The sequence below is a fragment of the Amphiprion ocellaris genome, chromosome 15 (genome assembly GCF_022539595.1).
Source record: "Amphiprion ocellaris isolate individual 3 ecotype Okinawa chromosome 15, ASM2253959v1, whole genome shotgun sequence".
Taxonomy (NCBI): Eukaryota; Metazoa; Chordata; class Actinopteri; family Pomacentridae; genus Amphiprion; species Amphiprion ocellaris.
Genome location: NC_072780.1, coordinates 34,723,099 through 34,741,149, shown reverse-complemented (window position 1 = coordinate 34,741,149; position 18,051 = coordinate 34,723,099). Strand labels below are relative to the sequence as shown.

Here is an 18,051-nt window from a genome sequence, read left to right as displayed (position 1 = left end):
ATGGGCCTGTGAGTTTTATTTTGGGGTTTTTTTTTTGGATCAAACAACCGATGAAACATCCCAATCTCAAGCTCAGTAAATGTAGAAAAAAACAAATAATTCACTTTTTTCTTTCTTTGCTTCGTTTTGACATTTTTTTTTAGATCTGAATTAGCTTGACGTGTTTTTAACTCATATCTATCTGAATTAGTATTCTCCAACAATCACGCTCAAAAAACAAAAACAAAGAAAGGGGATATTTCATCAAAATTTCAATCAAAAATTAAATAGATTTCAGTGATTCAATCATATGGGGAGAAATTCATCGCCTAGCATGTTTTTCTTTTTTGACAGTGTTGATTACCTATAAGTGTTTGAAAATAAAGGTGAAATAAACTGTTTGAACGAAGAGAATTGTCTGCTTTTTAACTTTCCTACGTTCCTTGAACTCATCACAGACCTGTGAGTTTTGTTTTGGGTTTTTTTTTTGGATCAAACAACCGATGAAACATCGCAATCTCAAGCTCAGTAAACGTACAAAGAGACAGAAAAAAGTGAAATAATTCATTTCTCTGTCTTTCTTTGCTTCGTTCTGATATTTTTTTTAGATATGAATCAGCTTGATGTGTTTCTAACTCATATCTGTCTGAGTTAGTTTTTCCCGAACAATCATGCTCAAAAAACACACCAAAAAAAATATGTGACATTTCATCAAAATCTCAATTAAATATTTGCCAAAATAAAATAGATTCAACGATTCAATCAAAGGGAGAAATTCATCCTTTAGTGGGACGGCAGGAATTTATTTTTCCCTTTTGGACAGTGTTGATTGTAAGTATTTGAAAATAAAGGGGAAGTAAACTGTAGAAACTGAAAGAAATGTCTGCTTTTTAACTTTCCGACGGTCCTTGAATGCATCTTTTGTCACATCCTGTTCTTTAATATGCAGTTTCTGGTGACATTAGGACCCGTCTGTCTTTTTTTAATTTTGACAGATTTTCAAATTGCCTAATTTTTTATTATTAATTACAATTTTTTTATATAATTTTATGCATTTAATTTTAGTTTTTTACTCTTTATTTTCCCTTATTAGCGTTTTTATTTTATGTATTTACTATTAATATTGTTCTTTTTCCTTATGAAGAATGTAACGAGCATAATTTGTTATATTTATCCTTTATTTGTTCCATATTTATTTATATTTGTGCTTTTTTATTGCTTGACTGATTTGTAAATTGTATTTTTTATCATTAATTTTAAATTCATTATTTAATTTTATTCATTTAATTTTTTCAATTTTTTTAACCTTTATTTACTCATTTATTTTATACATTTACAATTACTATTAATATTATTGTTCTTTTCCCTTATGAGGAATGCAACATGAACATAATTTGTGATTTTTTTTAATCTTTTATTTTTATTGTTGGGCGGATTTTCAAATTGCATTACTTTTTTTTTCTTCATTTTAATTTAACAAGAATTTATTCCTCATTTCCCCTTATTATCTTATTTATTTTATGTATTTACTATTTATATTATTACTCTTTTCTCCTTTTATTATTTTATCTGGTGTTGATTTATTTTGAAAATCTTTTCCTTTTTCCACTGATGTAATAAATTCTGTTTAGAAAACGTGCTCTATAAATAAAGTTATCATGTTAACTATTAGTAGCTTGACAGACTTATTGTTTGTCTAATTACAAACTTCATTGTTTGCCGTCTAACCAGAGTCTGCTGACAGGAAATAGACGTTTTTGAAGCGTTCTGTTGGATACGTTCCCTCCACTGACCTCTGGTGAGGAACCAGGACGTTGTTGATGCCTCCCAGCTTGGCGTTGATCTTCAGGCAGAGGTTGGAGAGCGTCTGAGGCGACGTCTTCACCACGTTCTTCACCTGGACGCACTGGGTGGCCATGCCAAGCAGCGTATCTCCGACCCGCTTCACCTCAGCTGTGGAGGAGACCAGTTTAGCTCAAAATCTAACCGTCATTTCTGCTCTGAAGCTGCTCCAGAGTCTGAGCTTCTCACCGTAAACGGGGGTTTTTCCAGGCAGGATGACGACGATCAGCTGCAGACCCACGTAGGACATCTTCAGGTGCTTGAACATGGGCTCCACGCTGTCGGCTCCCTGGGCGTATTTACAGAAACACGGCTGGCCCTGGATCGGCATCCCAGCGTCCTTGGAGATCTTCCTCAGCTGATCTGTGAAGCTCCTGTTGGAGGAACATCACCAGAAATCCAAACTTTTATGAGGCTGTTAGCAGCAGAATGAGATGTTTCCCTCATCGGACACTCAGAAGGAAATAAAACCACAGCCTGCTGAGTTTATATCCGGATAAGTGGACGTCAGTGGTCCATAAAAACTCACTTCCTGCTGGGTGCTACTCCTTTAAAACCAGTAAAATAATTCTGTTTATGATTCACTTCCTGCTGGGTGCTACTCCTTTAAAACCAGTAAAATAATTCTGTTTATGATTCACTTCCTGCTGGGTGCTACTCCTTTAATACCAGTAAAATAATCCTGTTTGCTGTCTATGATGACATGAGCTCAATCTGCAGGGTGTGAACATGTTTTTAGGAAGCTTTATATTACACCAGACAAAAGAAAAATACACAAAAGAAGTGTTAACCCTCCTGTTGTCCTCATTTACGAGCACCAAAAAATACTGTTTCCTTCTCTGAAAAAAATCCAAAAGTTCAGCAAAGAAATTCCCCAAATTTCCGAAAATTTGCAAAATCTTCAGGAAGAAAATTCCAATAATTCCTTAAAAGTTTTCCTTAAAAGTTTTATTTTTAAAAAAAAATCTCCCAAATTTGGCAAGAAAATTCTTGTAAATATTTTCAAAAAAATTAGTAAAAATCTTCCAAAAAATCTTAATATCTAAAGTGATTACATATATATCAGTAAAACTTCTAATATTTTCCTTAAGAACATTCACATAAAAATCAACCAAAATCCAGCGAAATTCGCAGATTTTTTTGTGAATGTTCTTCAGAAACATTTTTAACATTCCCTTTTTCCACCAAAAAATGTTCAAAGATTTCCCAAAAATGTTGAAAATGTGGACATCAGAAGTTTCACTGTGAAAATGTATTTTTTTCCACATTTTCAGTTTAAAACGAATCATTTTGACCCGCAGGACGACACGAGGGTTAAAAAGCTGCTTCTTACTGGGATTTAACATCTCCACAATCCACAGGACGACGCTGTTAAAACCTCTCAGGAAGTTTCCAGTCGTTGGGCATAAAAACCACAATCTGATCAAACATTTACACCGAAATCAAACAGATATCAGAGTAAATGTAAAGTTTAAAAGGTTAACCATTCCTGGAGCAACAACTAGCATTCCTATGCTAATATTTGTCATTATTAAGCTAGTTGCTACCATTCCCAGGCTAATCCCTAGTATTCCAAGCTAACCAACTGTGTTCCTAGGATAACAAGTACCATTCCAACGGTAACTCCTAGCATTACCAGGTTAGCCACTAGCATTCCAAAGGTAACAAGTACCATTCCAAGGCTAACCCCTAGCACTCCCAAGCTAGCTGCCTGCATTCTGAGAGTAATAACTGTCATTCCCAGGCTAACCACTAGCATTCCAAAGGTAACAAGTATCCTTTCCTGGGCTGCCAACTGGAATTCCTAGCCTAGCACGTACAATTCCGAGGCTAGCAAATGATCTCCTTAGTCGGACAACTAGCATCGCTAGGCTATCAGCTAGCATTCCAAAGTTAGTCACTGGAATCCTCAGGCTAACAGCTACTATTCCCATGCTTATAAATGGCATTCCGAGCCTAGTAACTATAATTCCTAGGCTAGCAAATAGCATTTTTACTTCAAGCTGCAAACCGACTCCACACAGAATTCATCAGACAGAACTTTTCCTGTTTTACAGCTGAAAACAGCAACAAAAAAAAAAAACTAAACAAATACAATCAGTTCCTTATTATTCACTGCAAGAAACCAGAAAAACATGAAGAATAGCAGGATTTTCAGAATTCCAACTATCCTGGAACTAATCAGTTCTGAGTTTTTGGTTAAAAACATCAAATAATCTAGATATTTAAACTAAATCTCAATTAAAAATGACCAAAATTAAACTGTTTTCAGTCTTCAATCACACAGGGAGAACACAGTGTCCATATATTTACAACTAGAGGCAACAGACGCCGTATAAACTGAAAAATCTGTCGGATTTGTACTTTCCAAGACATTTCTGGGTGCTCTCTCCTTCTTCATGTTGTTCTGTCTCCATAGAGGTTTCAGGCTTCAGACTGTAGAGAAAAATGAGCTCAGAAGCCTCCAGACTTACTTGAGCAGATCCTCCCGACACTGTTTCTGGGGGGCGAAGCAGGCCACAGCCCAGACCTTGATCTCGATGCCGGCGTAGAACTGCTTCCCCCTCATGTCCCAGACGCCCTGGTTGGGCGTGGCCACGGTTTTATTCTGTGGAGAGAGTCCCTACGCTCTTAGTCAACCCCCCGGTAGGACCAGCCAGTACACAAGATACCACAGCAGCAGCACACATTTCCATTCAGCTTCAGTTTACCGGTGCAACAGGCCAGATTATTAACCCCCCGGTGGACCTGTGATAGACTGGTACCTGTCCAGGTGAACCTTCACCCTAAGTCAGCTGTCTCTGTGGTAGTTTTGGCCCTTTTGTTTGTGATTTCTCATTTTTGTGGAGATTGTGTGTCTTTCTGTGGCATATTCATCTATTTTTGTGTTGATGTGGGATAATTTTGTATAAGTTTTAGCCCTTTTTGTGGAAATTTTGCACCTTTTTATGATGATTTTGTGTCTCTTTATGGTACTTTTGGTCCTTTTGGCTCTGATTTTTCATTTTTGTGGAGATTGTATGTCTTTTTGTGGTATATTGACTTTAAAACTTGTTCTAAAGCTGTTCTAAATTAGCTCAGATCCAACAGAAACACTGCAGAAAGTGTCCCAAACCTTTCCAAAATTCAAAAAAAACTTTAAATGTTGCCTAAACAGGAAGTGTAACTCTGGAAATGTTCATAGTTTGAAGGTAAAACTCTGCACGGACCCATTAAATGGATGGATTTTAGGCAAAATATACTATGACATATTATGCTGATGGTTTGTTTATGGAGCCCAAATCAAGCCAATGTTAATTTAACACATAGATATTACATTGAAATCAGTTAAACGGTAAGAATAGAAATTAACAGCAGCCAGCGTTGATCTTTGATAATTTTTTGCTGACAGCATAATTTTATCTTAGTGTGTGATTCAGTTTTTCCTTTGATTTGAACGGTTTTAATTGTATTTAACCCTTGTGTTGTCCTGCAGGTCAAAACTGACCCATTGTAAAGTTTGAAAATGTGAAGAAAAATGTATTTTCACAGTGAAGATTTTTACTCATTTTTTGAAAAAAAATTGCAAGAATTTTCTTGCCAAATTTGGGGGATTTTTTTTAAAAATAAAACTTTTAAGGAATTATTGCAATTTTCTACCTGAAGGTTTTGCAAACTTTCAGAAATTTGGGGAATTTTTTTGTAGAAGTTTTGGATTTTTTTCAGACAAGGAGAATAGAATGAGAAAGAATATTTTTTTGGGTGCCCATAAGTGAAGATAACAGGAGGGTTAAGATGTTAATTCAGAGTTTAAGATGCTTAATCCTCATGTGTTAACAGGTATAAACTGGCCTGGAGGGTTAATCTGGTCTGTTACTCTGGCATCCAAACACATTAAAACACCACATCTGGTTTAACACATTGAAATCAGAGCCTTAGTTCATGTTTTATAGAGGCAGAACAACAAATCCAACATTAGTTCAGTTTCATGAGGCTCCAGTTCTATTAAACACCATCCCTGTTTCTGCTCTAACAGACGTCATAAGGTGGATGTTTCAGCTCCACTCCAGGTTGTGAAAACTATTCCAAATGGCAACGACTTTCAATTAAGTTAACGAGACCTTTCCATTAAGAGCTTTATCCTCCAGAACCAGAGCCTCAGTGTGGAGCCAGGAAACGTTCAGAGCTTCCTCTGCTCCTCACAAGATGTTCTCCAAACAGTTCATTCAATCAGGATTTCAGCAGATATATAACACAGGTTTCTGTTGGTGTATTCACCACCGCTCAACAGTTTGGGTCACTCAGAAATGTCCTGATTTCTGAAAAAGCAGTTTTTAAAAGCATTTAAGCTAATGTAAAGCAACTTTAACTAATATAGAGCAACCTTAATATAGAGCAACTTCAACTCATTTAGAACAACTTTAACTCATTTAGAGCAGCTTTAACTCATTTTGAACAAATTTAACTATGCCTGGTTGACCCTAAACTTTTGAACGGCAGTGTACATGTAAAATTCATCATGACAGAAACAGCCTGCAGCTTTTCCCATCTCCTATGTGAACACAGCATCAGTATTACTTAACACTCAGATGGACTGTATGTCAGAAACAGCATCAGTATTAATGAACACTCAGATGGACTATATGTCAGGAACAGCAGCATGCAGCTGAAGGTGGAGCTCATTCAGATCACAGAAAAGGGAAAAGCTTCCAGTCTGCATTTAAGGCGTTTCATTGGAAGCCGATTAGACTCCATTTCCCAGCAGGCCGTTGTCCAGGTCTGATCTACAGTGATAAGATCTCAGGTTTATGAACCAACGTACAGCTCAGGGGTTAAACCTGAAAACTGGAGCTTTTCTTTAAAGAAAATATCCCCATGAAAGTGTTGACACCCCCACAGGGATCATCTTATCCCAACAGAACCTCTCTGAAGGGGAGCCCTGCTAGTTTATACATCAACCTTTTTATTTTCAGGTGGGAGATAAAGTCAAAGTGTTTTCATTCTGACTTTATTCTCAGTCTCATCGGCCTCCAGCTGACAGCAAGTCCATTTATTCCCCCATTCACACAATCCTTGAACCCCAAATCAGCCTCCAACGCCCCAAACAGGTAGAACTTTAACTGATTTTTGATCTTGTAACAAACTAAAAGCACCAGAGATTCCAGATCTACAGAGGAGTGAACGATAAAGAGATCAGATCAAATGTTTAGAGAAAAAAATCTGCTCAGCTGCCTCTGATTTTCATTAAAGTTTTAGAGCATAAAGTTTGAATATTTATAAAGATGTTTGGGAAACTTTAGCTTCATATATTAAACACTTTCAGAGATATGATTTTGTTTGTTGACTCGCTTTGAGCAACTTTATCTTGTACTATGAACCCAGGTTAGTGGGTCAAATTTTAAGAAAAAATTCTGCTCAACCATCTCTGATTTGCTTGAATTTTTATGGCATAAAATAGAGATGTTTATAAAGATATGAGAAATTTCAGCTTGATAGATCAAATACGTTCCAAACCAAATACAATGAAATAAAAAGATCCCACTGATTTTTTGTCATGCATATGTTCTTTCTCGTATTAGCGAGATTAGCGGGTCAAACTTTTAGAAAAATTTCTGTTCGACTGTCTCCAATCTGCACGAATTTTTTTATAGCATAAAACATACATGCTATTATGGAATTGCCTGGGTGACCCCAAACTTTTGAACGGTGGTGTAGATTCCTAGACGGCTGATTTGAAATTCAGCGGGTGGATCTCAGCGGTCAACTTTCTTCTCATCTCATTTCTTAACCCTCCTGTTGTCTTCATTTACAGGCACCAAAAAATATTGTTTCCTTGTCTGAAAAAAATCTAAAAATTCAGCAAAAAAAATCCCCAAATTTCTGAAAATTTGCAAAACCTTCAGGAAGAAAATTCCAATAATTCCTTCAAAATTTCCCTTAAAAGTTTTATTTTAAAAAAATCTCCCAAATTTGGCAAGAAAATTCTTGTAAATATTTTCAAAAAATTAGTAAAGATCTTCCAAAAAAATCCTAAAAATGTCTAAAGTGATTCCATATATATCAGTAAAACTTCTAATATTTTCTTTCAGAACATTCACATAAAAATCAACCAAAATCCATCGAAATTTGCTGGATTTTGGTTGATTTTTTTGTGAATGTTCTGAAAGAAATATTTTTAACATTTCTTTTTTTCCCCACCAAAAAATGTTCAAAAATTTCCCAAAAATGTTGAAAATGTGGACATCAGAAGCTTCACTGTGAAAATATTTTTTTTTCCACATTTTCAAACTTTAATCCGGGTCAATTTTGACCTGCAGGACGACACGAGGGTTAAACTAACAGAACTGGGTGCAAAAAGAGAAAATCTCCCAACAGAAGAACATTTACACACTTTAAATCAGAGTTAATATCAGATAACAGACTGCTGAGATGCACCGCAGGACTAAACGTGAGGCAGGTTCCAGGTTTTCATGCATTTACGTTGAATTTATTCACCTCTTAACATCTATATCTGATAAATAATTCCCATCTGCTGTGACCTGGAATGCCGCCCCACACCCCTCCATCCAGCCCTAATGCCCCCCCGCCCCGTGGCCCCGGCGGCCCCAGAGAGAAGCCCCGTCCCAGTACTCACCCTGCCACAGTCCCTCCCTGTGTCGGTACTCACCCGGCCCCCATACTGCAGCATGGGCGCTGGCAGCACTCGGCCGGTCACCTCCGTCATGTCGTTGTGCACCACGATGCCAAACTCCTTCAGGTAGGGGTCCGGGCCCCCGACCATGCTGTTGCTTTTCACCTGGGGGTCGACACACAGGAGAGTGGAGCTAAAACACAGAGGCTGGAATTACAACCGCCACTGAACACTAGCAATGGAAATAGTACAATATTGAAGCATTATATTGTCCTATTTTGCAGTTTTCTATCATTCATAGTGAATTTCTGGTTTAGTGACGTGAAAGTAAACAACAACACTGTTAACGTGCAGCATCTCCTCATGTTTTAAAGGTCCCAGAGGAGAGAGAAATGGGAACTTTGATCATTCTGTGTCTCGTTTTTGTCATTTTTTGTCTTGTTTCTGTCGTTCCGTGTCTCGTTTCTGTCGTTTCGTGTCTCGTTTCTGTCGTTCCGTGTCTCGTTTCTGTCGTTCCGTGTCTCGTCTGTCGTTCCGTGTCTCGTTTCTGTCGTTCCGTGTCTCGTTTCTGTCGTTTTGTGTCTCGTTTCTGTCGTTTTGTGTCTCGTTTTTGTCATTTTGTCTCATTTTTGTCATTTTTTGTCTCGTATTTGTCGTTTTATTTCTTGTCATTTTGTCTCGTTTCTGTCGTTCCGTGTCTCGTTTCTGTCGTTCCGTGTCTCGTTTCTGTCGTTTCGTGTCTCGTTTCTGTCGTTTCGTGTCTCGTTTCTGTCGTTTCGTGTCTCGTTTCTGTCGTTTCGTGTCTCGTTTCTGTCGTTCCGTGTCTCGTTTCTGTCGTTTTATGGCCTAATAAAACGTCAGACTGTCTGGAGGTGTTTCTTGGGGACCCACCAGTCGGCTGATCTCCTCCTGCCTGTCGGGGGCTGAGCGAGCCGTGGCTTTAATCATGGTGGACGTCTGGTTGTCTGTGAGCTTCTTGATGCAGCGCTGACCGGCTACGATGTTACACACCTGCACAGCAGAGCTTTGTTAATTAATCTGGATAAATGACACATTAGAGGCATTAAAAACATCTTTTCTGGTTTAAAACGGCGTCCTCCTCACCTCCAGGGGAAGGTAGGTGTGCTTCTGCTCCTGCCCCACTTGCAGACAGGGTAAATGTGGATATTTGAGCTGGAGGTTGTACTTCTGCTTGAAATACTGAGCTACTGTGCACTCCATGGCCTGGCCGTTCTCCAGCTGCAACGGGAAGCTGTGGAGAAACAAAAGTCCGCGTTAGAAAAACAGAAACACAAAATAAAAACTACTAAGTACTAATACATTTACTGTTTTTATTTATTATCTCACACTGATGGACTTAAGTTTTACATTGTGTCATGAAATGTATTTATTGTCTTTATTTTTTTTTTATGTAAAAAAAAAATTGGCTTCCAAAAAAATCCGAAAAATATCTAAGGGGATTCCATATATATCAGTAAAACTTCTAATATTTTCTCCAGTGAATTTCACTGGATTTTGGTTGATTTTTATGTGAATGTTCTTAAGAAACATTTTTAACATTTCTTTTTTTCCACCAAAAATGTTCAAAGATTTCCCAAAAATGTTGAAAATGTGGACATCAGAAGTTTCACTGTGAATTTTTTTTTTTTCCCCACATTTTCAAACTTTAAAACGGGCCAATTTGACCTGCAGGACGACACCAGGGTTAAAGCGGCTCATGTTTGTGCTTCTAGTTCAGGTTTTGCAGATCAAGTTGAAGTTAATTTGACGTTATTAAGATGCTACGAAGCTACGCTACTCCTGCAGGCTAACAGCTAACCTCTTAGCAATAGCATTAGCTTAGCAGAATAAGTTCTGGTGGCGCTCACACCTTTTCTGACCTTGTCAGGAGAAACTGAGCATGTTTGTGGAAGATTGTGGTGTTTATTACAACTTCAACAACATCTGCTTCCTCAACTTTAGCTTATTTATGTTTTCACTGTTGACTGGCTGTCACTCATGATGTGTAACCAATCAGACAGAGCAGTGGGCGGGACATTACTACTACAGACAGAGAGGCAAGTAAAACATTAGTTTTAAGTGGATTTACATTTTTACTACAAATATATAACAGTTCGAAAGATGGATTATCATTAAAAATATTGGTAATTTAACGCCACTATTACATTTAGCAGCTTTATTTCCTTTGTAGATTCAGATGATTAATATAAAATACATGCAGACTATTATACATTTATGTATTATGGCACATTAAGCTACCCAGCAGTGTTTGAAGTCGGTACTATTGGTGAAATATTGATGCAAAAACAACACAATAATGAAGCAAAATAATCTGAAATGATGTCAAACACTTTAAGTCCAATCGTGAAGGACATCTGCTTTACTTGGGTGTTTTCATTTTATGCTCCAACCTGACTGTACTTCAAATAAATATAACCTCATAAATAAATCGCTCAAAAATAATGATAATTTTACTTCACTATTTTCATGAGGCATCTAATTTAATGTAATATAATATTGGGTCAAGTACTGATATATGTGCTTGGGTTTTTTTCATTTTATGCTCCTTTTTATTTCAACCTGCCTGTATTTCAGAGGAGGGCTGCACAGTGGTGTAGTGGTTAGCACTTTCGCCTTGCAGCAAGAAGGTCCCTGGTTCGCGTCCCGGCTTTCCCGGGATCTTTCTGCATGGAGTTTGCATGTTCTCCCTGTGCATGCGTGGGTTCTCTCCGGGTTCTCCGGCTTCCTCCCACAGTCCAAAAATATGCTGAGGTTAATTGATCATTCTAAATTGCCCGTAGGTGTGAATGTGAGAGTGATTGTTTGTCTCTGTATGTAGCCCTGTGACAGACTGGTGACCTGTCTAGGGTGTCCCCTGCCTTCACCTGAGTCAGCTGGGATAGACTCCAGCCCCCCATGACCCTAGTGAGGATTAAGCGGTGTATAGATAATGGATGGATGTATTTCAGAGGGATTATTGTTAATTTAACGTCTCTATTCTTATTTGGCAGCTTTATTTCCTTGGCAGATTCAGATTATTATGACAAAATACATAAATAAAATAATCAGACAGAGCAGTGGGCGGGACATTACTACTGCAGACAGAGAGGTAAATAAAACATTTAATTAGCTTTAAGTGGATCTTATGCATACATTTTTGCATTTGTTAATAACACCTATACAGACAATCAGATAAATTATAATCATCAGCTCTGATAATCAGCCGAGCTGCCACTTTAGTCGCATTAATTGTGTATTCACATAGTTTTGTTATGTTTTTGGTACATAAAGCTGAATAAACAGTGTTTCTTCTTGCTATAAATGAGGGTAAACGGTGCAGGATCTTACGTTTGGTGGCTGGCAGGTCGATCATTATTATGTTTTTGGTACATAAAGCTGAATAAACAGTGTTTCTTTTTACTATAAATGAGGGTAAACGGTGCAGGATCTTACGTTTGGTGGCTGGCAGGTCGACGCGTCACGTTGCAAACACGATACTTCCTCTTCATCTGACCGCAGTGTGTGACCTCAACTTTCAGGCCTGTTCAGAAACACAAGAGCATTACAAAATAAAAAGAGCAGGAAGCTTCTCCACCAGCTAGTATGTTGATGTTTTTATCTGTAGGAGGGTGAATTGTTTTACTGCCGTTTTAAGATAAATGACGACATGTCAGCCAGCTGCAGTTTCCTTTAAACTCGGTTTAAACAAACTGAAAGTAGAGAAACGTCATGAGATGAAGGATCTCCTGCTGCAGAGAGGCTCTATGTGCTCGTAACAATAACAGATGTGAGAATAAACAAAGCTGCATTAACAGCTGCGGTTTTGCATTAAGTCAAATATTTGAGATGCAAACGCGACTCTAGTTCAGGAGGTCTGGAATTAACACAGGTTTGAATCTCACCGGCACGGTTAGGTTCAAGTTTCTCTGCAAAACTGGCAGGATTATATGTGTTAAAAGTAGAATTTTACAGCTTTTTCATGCGTGGCATTGCATAACTGTACCAGAATATCAATTTATAGCAGTAGAAATAAACCTAAACAGACAGAAATGGACAAATTTTCTTCAGTAGAATCTCCAGAAACTCAATCGTTGCTCCCTGCAGGTTAAAATCAGGTGTTTCTGGAGCAGCTTTAACAGTCTGTGGAGCGTATGGAGCTCTGTTAAGCATCCAGAGTGGGTGTAGCTTCATTATCTTCTCTGTACGGCTGCAGAACAAACATCTGGATGCCTGCAGGTCCACACCTACCTGGAACCTCGGCATTGAGGTGGTGTGAGTCTGTTAATCTGCTCACCTCTGATCTCCTTGGTGAATTTGACGCGCTGCGAGTCGGTCAGAGGTTTGGTCTGCTCGTTGATGTTCTGGATGTCCAGAACTTCACACATGAACTCGATGACGGGCTGAGCGCGGTAGAAAGCCGTGGCCGACACTGTGGAGGTCAGACACCGGCGTTAGTCGGGTTTCATTCAGCAGAGAAAATATTCAGGAAAAACAAAAACCATGGCAGTAAGAACCTCAGATTATAGCAGCGTTTATATGTAAAATAAAAACTATTTACTGCTCAGAACAGACCTTAGGGGGACGACAACACACAACATCAGTCTAAACAATATCAGGCAGAAATATGTTCATTTTCCTGTTATTTCTAAACATTTAGTAAACATAAATGTCAACTAGTCTTTTCCAAAACTGGCCTTTTGCCAATTTTAATAGTCTTCCTCTGAATTCATGAGGAAAACTGCAAAAAAAAATGTCATAATACAAGAAAAAACAACCTGAATTTTAACATTTCTACTGAAATTTTCAGTTTTCAAACAGAAAATAGATTTATTTTAAAGTAAGGGACTGTATTTGCTGTATAAAATATATTAAGGCGTCTTGTTTCAATGATTTATTCTAAATATTTATTAATAAGAAGATTGTTTAGACTTTTTTTAAACCAACTGTGAGCAGAAACAAACAAGAAATCTAAATTTAGAAACCCACTCTTCTGAGCCTAAAAATCCATGTTTATACTTGACTAGTTTTGCTGTTATTTTGCAGGAAATCTTTATTGTGTTTAATGAGGGTGACAATACGTACTGTATTAGACAGAAATATATGTATTTTCCTGTCATTTCTGATGAGTAAATAAAGAAAAATGTCATCTAGTTAAAAAAATGTCAAAAAACCCCCTTAATTTCCATTTTTATCATCAGTTCTGGTAGTTTTCCTCTGATTAAATGGAAACCCAACAACCAAAACTGACTTTTTATTGTCAATTTTAATAGTTTGCCTCGGAATTATTTAGGAAAATTGCAAAAAAAAAAAAAATGTCATAACGCAAGAATAAACAACCTGAATTTTAACATTTCTACTGAAATTTTCAGTTTTCAAACAGAAAATAGATTTTATTTTAAAAGTAAGGGACTGCATTTGTGTTCTAAAATATATAAAGGCGTCTTGTTTCAGTTTAAAGTGGTGATTTATTATAAATATTTATTAATAATAATAATAAGAAGAAGAAGAAGAAGAAGAAGAAGAAGAAGAAGAAGAAGAAGAAGACTAGACTTTTTTAAACTGTGAGCAGAAACATGAGGCAGAAAACACAAGAAATTGAAAAATCCATGTTTATATTTGACTAGTTTTGCTGTTATTTTGTAGGAAATCTTTATTTTGTTAAATGAGGGTGACAATACGTACTGTATTAGACACAAATATATGCATCTTCTTGTAATTTCTGATGATTTATAAAGAAAAAATATCATCTAGTTAAAAAGAATGTCAATAAAACCTTAATTTCCATTTTTATCATCAATTCTAGTAGTTTTACTCTGATTAAATGAAAACCCAACAACCAAAACTGGCCTTTTATTCTCAATTTAAATAGTTTTCATCTGAATGTGGCTGAAATTCTTCAGGAAAACTGCAAAAAACATCACAATGCAAGACAAACCCAGATCTGAACGACCTGAACTTTAACATTTCTACTGAATTTACAAGTTTTCTGACAGAAAATATACTTATTTTTAAAAATAATCTACCAGGAATATGCAGTAGTAGAACGTAAACATGGACATTTTCACAGACTTTATTCGAGTGCGATCATTCGGTACTTTATCATTTTAGGCCACTTCATGCTTCAAATATTGGACATTTAACTTCACTATTTTTCAGCTTGATTTACTTAAAAGTTTCAAAATGTAGGAAAACTTCAACTGAAGTTCCAAGGTTTCAGACAGAAAACTTTTTATGTTTCTAAAGAGAAGTGGAGAAATGGAGAGTCCATTTGCAAAGGGATATTTTAGTTTAACATTATTTAATATAATTGCTATTAATAATTAGTAAAATATTTATTAATATTTAAATGTGGGGTCAAGTGTTTTTATTTGGGTTTTATAATTTTATGCTCCTTTAAACTTCAACCTGACTGTATTTCAGAGGAAAATAATTTAAATTTAACTTTATTATTTTCATTTAGCAGCTTTATTTGCTTTGCAGATTCTGATTATTAATATAAAATACATAAAAATTCATATAAAATATATCACAAATAATGTATTTAACTCTACCGTGTTTGTTGGGCAGCTTTAGTTACTCTGCAGATTCATATTATTGAAATTAAATTAAATTAAAATATGGGGTCAAGTACTGGTACTTTACTTGAGTTTTTTCATTTTATGCTCCTTTAAACTTCAACCTGACTGTAATTCAGAGGAAAGTATTGTTAATTTAACTTTATTATATTAGTTTGGCAGTTTTATTTCCTTTGTAGATTCAGATTATTATTACAAAACACATATTAAAGATAAAATACATATACAATTAATCATAAATAATGTTTATTTAACTCTACTGTGTTTATTGGGCAATTTTATTTCCTTTGCAGACTTAGATTATTACTAAAACACACATATCCAAGCTATGAAATGACCATGTATGATTATTAATTGGTTTAAAGTAGTTAGAAGTCAACATTAATATAATATAATCTGAAACGTGGGACACTTTAACAGTATTTTGATGCCTTGATCGTGTACTAAAGCAGTATTTTATTGCAGTATTATCTGTGTTTTAGATAGAAGCTCCGGTCTGAGACGTTGTTCCATCAATGAATCATGAAGTCGGTCTCACATGTTCACATCCGTCCGGCCAAGACTCACATTAGCAGACAGAAGCGATATTTCAGACAACAGGAGGAGAAATATGAGGAGATGGAAGCAGCAGCCAAACACAACCAGCCTAAATATAGAAACCTGTTCTCCTGGAGCACAAATAAACTCTGGAGACGCTTTTATTTCACTGTCATCCAGATAAAACTTCAGGAAGTCCAGTTTTCTACCCGACTACCTTCACTGTCTGCATTTTCCTGCTATTTCTGAAAAAATTAAAACCTAATTCACAAAACTGTCCAAAAAACAAATGTAAATGCCATTTTTATCATCAATTCTGTAGTTTTCCTCTAAAACTTCTTTGGGAGAAAAGGAAAAGTTCCAAAATGCAGGAAAATTTCTAATGAATTTCCAAGATTTCAGACAGAAAATTTTTTATTTTAAAAAGCTAAGAGACAGCATGTGCAATGGCGTGTTGTTTCAGGGATTTATTTTAAATATTTAGCAGTAATAAGAAGATTATTTAGACTTTTTTAAACCTAAATATAGAAACCCGGTCTTCTCGAACACAAACTCTGGAGACGTTTTTAATTTTATTGTCACGAAGATAAAACTTTAGGAAATCCAGTTTTCTACCTCAGTACCTTCACTGCGTCTGCATTTTCTTAATATTTTGTTGATTTAATGAAGAAAAAACGAAAATCTAACTCACAAAACAAATGTAAATGGCATTTTAATCATCAGTTCTGGTAGTTTTCCTCTAAAACTTCTCTGGGAGAAAATAAAAAGTTTCAAAATGCAGGAAAATTTCATCTAATTTTACAAGAAATATATACAGAAAACTTTTTATTTTTAATTTTTATTATTTTAAAGGGAAGAGACTCCATTCGCAAAGTAATATTTAAGTTTAAATTAAGATTATTTAAGGTTATTACTTCATACAGCCGTGTATAAAGCAGCTCTAATTAGTAAAACCCACAAATTAATACAAAAATATTCAAAAATAATGTTTTTCTTCTAATTTAAAGGGGGTGTTTTCATTTTATGCAACTTCATTTTATTGAAATACTGTTAATTTAGCTCCACTACAATAAAAACCATTAACTTTTTATTAATAATTAGTAGAATATTTAATAATTTTAAAACATTTTTTTAAATATTATCATTACGATTTATGAGACAAAAACCTGAAGCCAGTTTATGATTTTTCTCAGCAGGACATAGAACAGTTTCTAATTAGTCGTATTAATTAATACCTGACATTTAAACCTGAATATTATTCTTAATGTTGGAACACCGGCTGAGAAAGTTTCATTTTATTTTAACCCTGAATTCTTCTACTTTAACCACACTGATTTTATAATATTTCTATAATATTTCTCTTTAAATAATCGCCGTGTTGCAGCTTCTAATCGGGTTTCTTACCGTCGATGTTGAGCATCATGTTCCACATGGCCGGACGGACGGACTGATGGAACCCGAACCACACCTCCCGGCCTCCGCCTAGAGGATGGTAGTAACCCTCCGGAGGTGAGAAAAACGAACGCCCCACCGGAGTGTACCTGTGAGGACGATAAACCAATGTTAACTTAATAAAAACTTGATTTATGAGACAGACTAATTTTTAATGAAAACAGGCAGTTTAGGATTCATATTAGTCAGTTTAATCTGTAAAATAACTGGACTTAACAGATAAATATAAAAAAAACACGTTATTCTGAGGCTGAGTGAATTAATAAAAGCACAAAATCATAAAAAACATGAACGTATAGCACGCAGGGCCACTTAAAGGCACACTTTTTTTTTTTAAAGTTATTTTTTTGGCCTTTTTTCGGCTTTATTTAGGCACAGTGAGAGAGAGAGAGAGACAGGAAACAGGGGAGAAGAGTTGGGGGAAGACATGCAGCAAAGGGCCGTGAGCGGGAATCAAACCCGGGCCGCTGCATCAGGGACCAGTCCTGGACATGGATCACCCCTTTAACGTGTTGAGCTATACGAGCGCCCAAACACACACATTTTGAGTTTATATTTGCTAAAAATGTCAAAATGAACTAAAAAGAATCTTACATTTAATAAAAACTCACTCTCTTAACCATTCATGTATTAAAAACAAGCTACCTGTGTTAGCATAAATTAACACAAAATGAGATTAGATAATAAGCACATCTCATAATTAATAATGTCACAAGTTAAACCTTCCATGAGTAAAAGCAACATAATAAACGCTAAACAAAACATTAAACTACGTAAACAATCAGATTTTACATCAAATTGAAAGTTTGCTGTGAACTTTTGAAAGAATAAATCTATAAATTCTTCATTTCTGCCTGTTTAGTGGAACTTCTGCTATAAATGAACCTTCTGGTACAGCTCTAAAAGACCGAGCACGGAAAAAGATGCACAATTACTGTTTAACATGAATTAATACACAAGTTTAGTGTGATATTATGCCTTAAACAAAGTCAAGAAATCTGAAAAAATGCCAAAATTGAATCGACTGCAGTGTTTAATCCGAATTAATGACAAATA

At 36.0% G+C, this 18,051-nt stretch overlaps 1 protein-coding gene across 7 annotated transcripts in view; it reads right to left on the bottom strand.

Annotated features, from left to right (window-relative positions):
• The window catches only part of ago4 (argonaute RISC component 4), a 49,657-nt gene that overhangs the window by 13,206 nt on the left and 18,400 nt on the right, over positions 1–18,051 (bottom strand). For 2 of the 7 annotated variants that reach the window (XM_055018217.1, XM_055018221.1), the window contains exons 5-13: positions 16,948–17,084; positions 12,726–12,860; positions 11,885–11,972; positions 9,536–9,683; positions 9,323–9,442; positions 8,435–8,596; positions 4,296–4,444; positions 2,011–2,195; positions 1,773–1,932 (exon numbers count right to left, since the gene is read on the bottom strand). In XM_055018217.1, coding sequence (XP_054874192.1) covers positions 1,773–1,932; positions 2,011–2,195; positions 4,296–4,444; positions 8,435–8,596; positions 9,323–9,442; positions 9,536–9,683; positions 11,885–11,972; positions 12,726–12,860; positions 16,948–17,084 — 1,284 coding nt within the window. The remainder of the gene's footprint in view (positions 1–1,772; positions 1,933–2,010; positions 2,196–4,295; positions 4,445–8,434; positions 8,597–9,322; positions 9,443–9,535; positions 9,684–11,884; positions 11,973–12,725; positions 12,861–16,947; positions 17,085–18,051) is intronic. The other 5 variants (XM_055018220.1, XM_055018223.1, XM_055018218.1 and 2 more) reach the window with 3 other exon arrangements.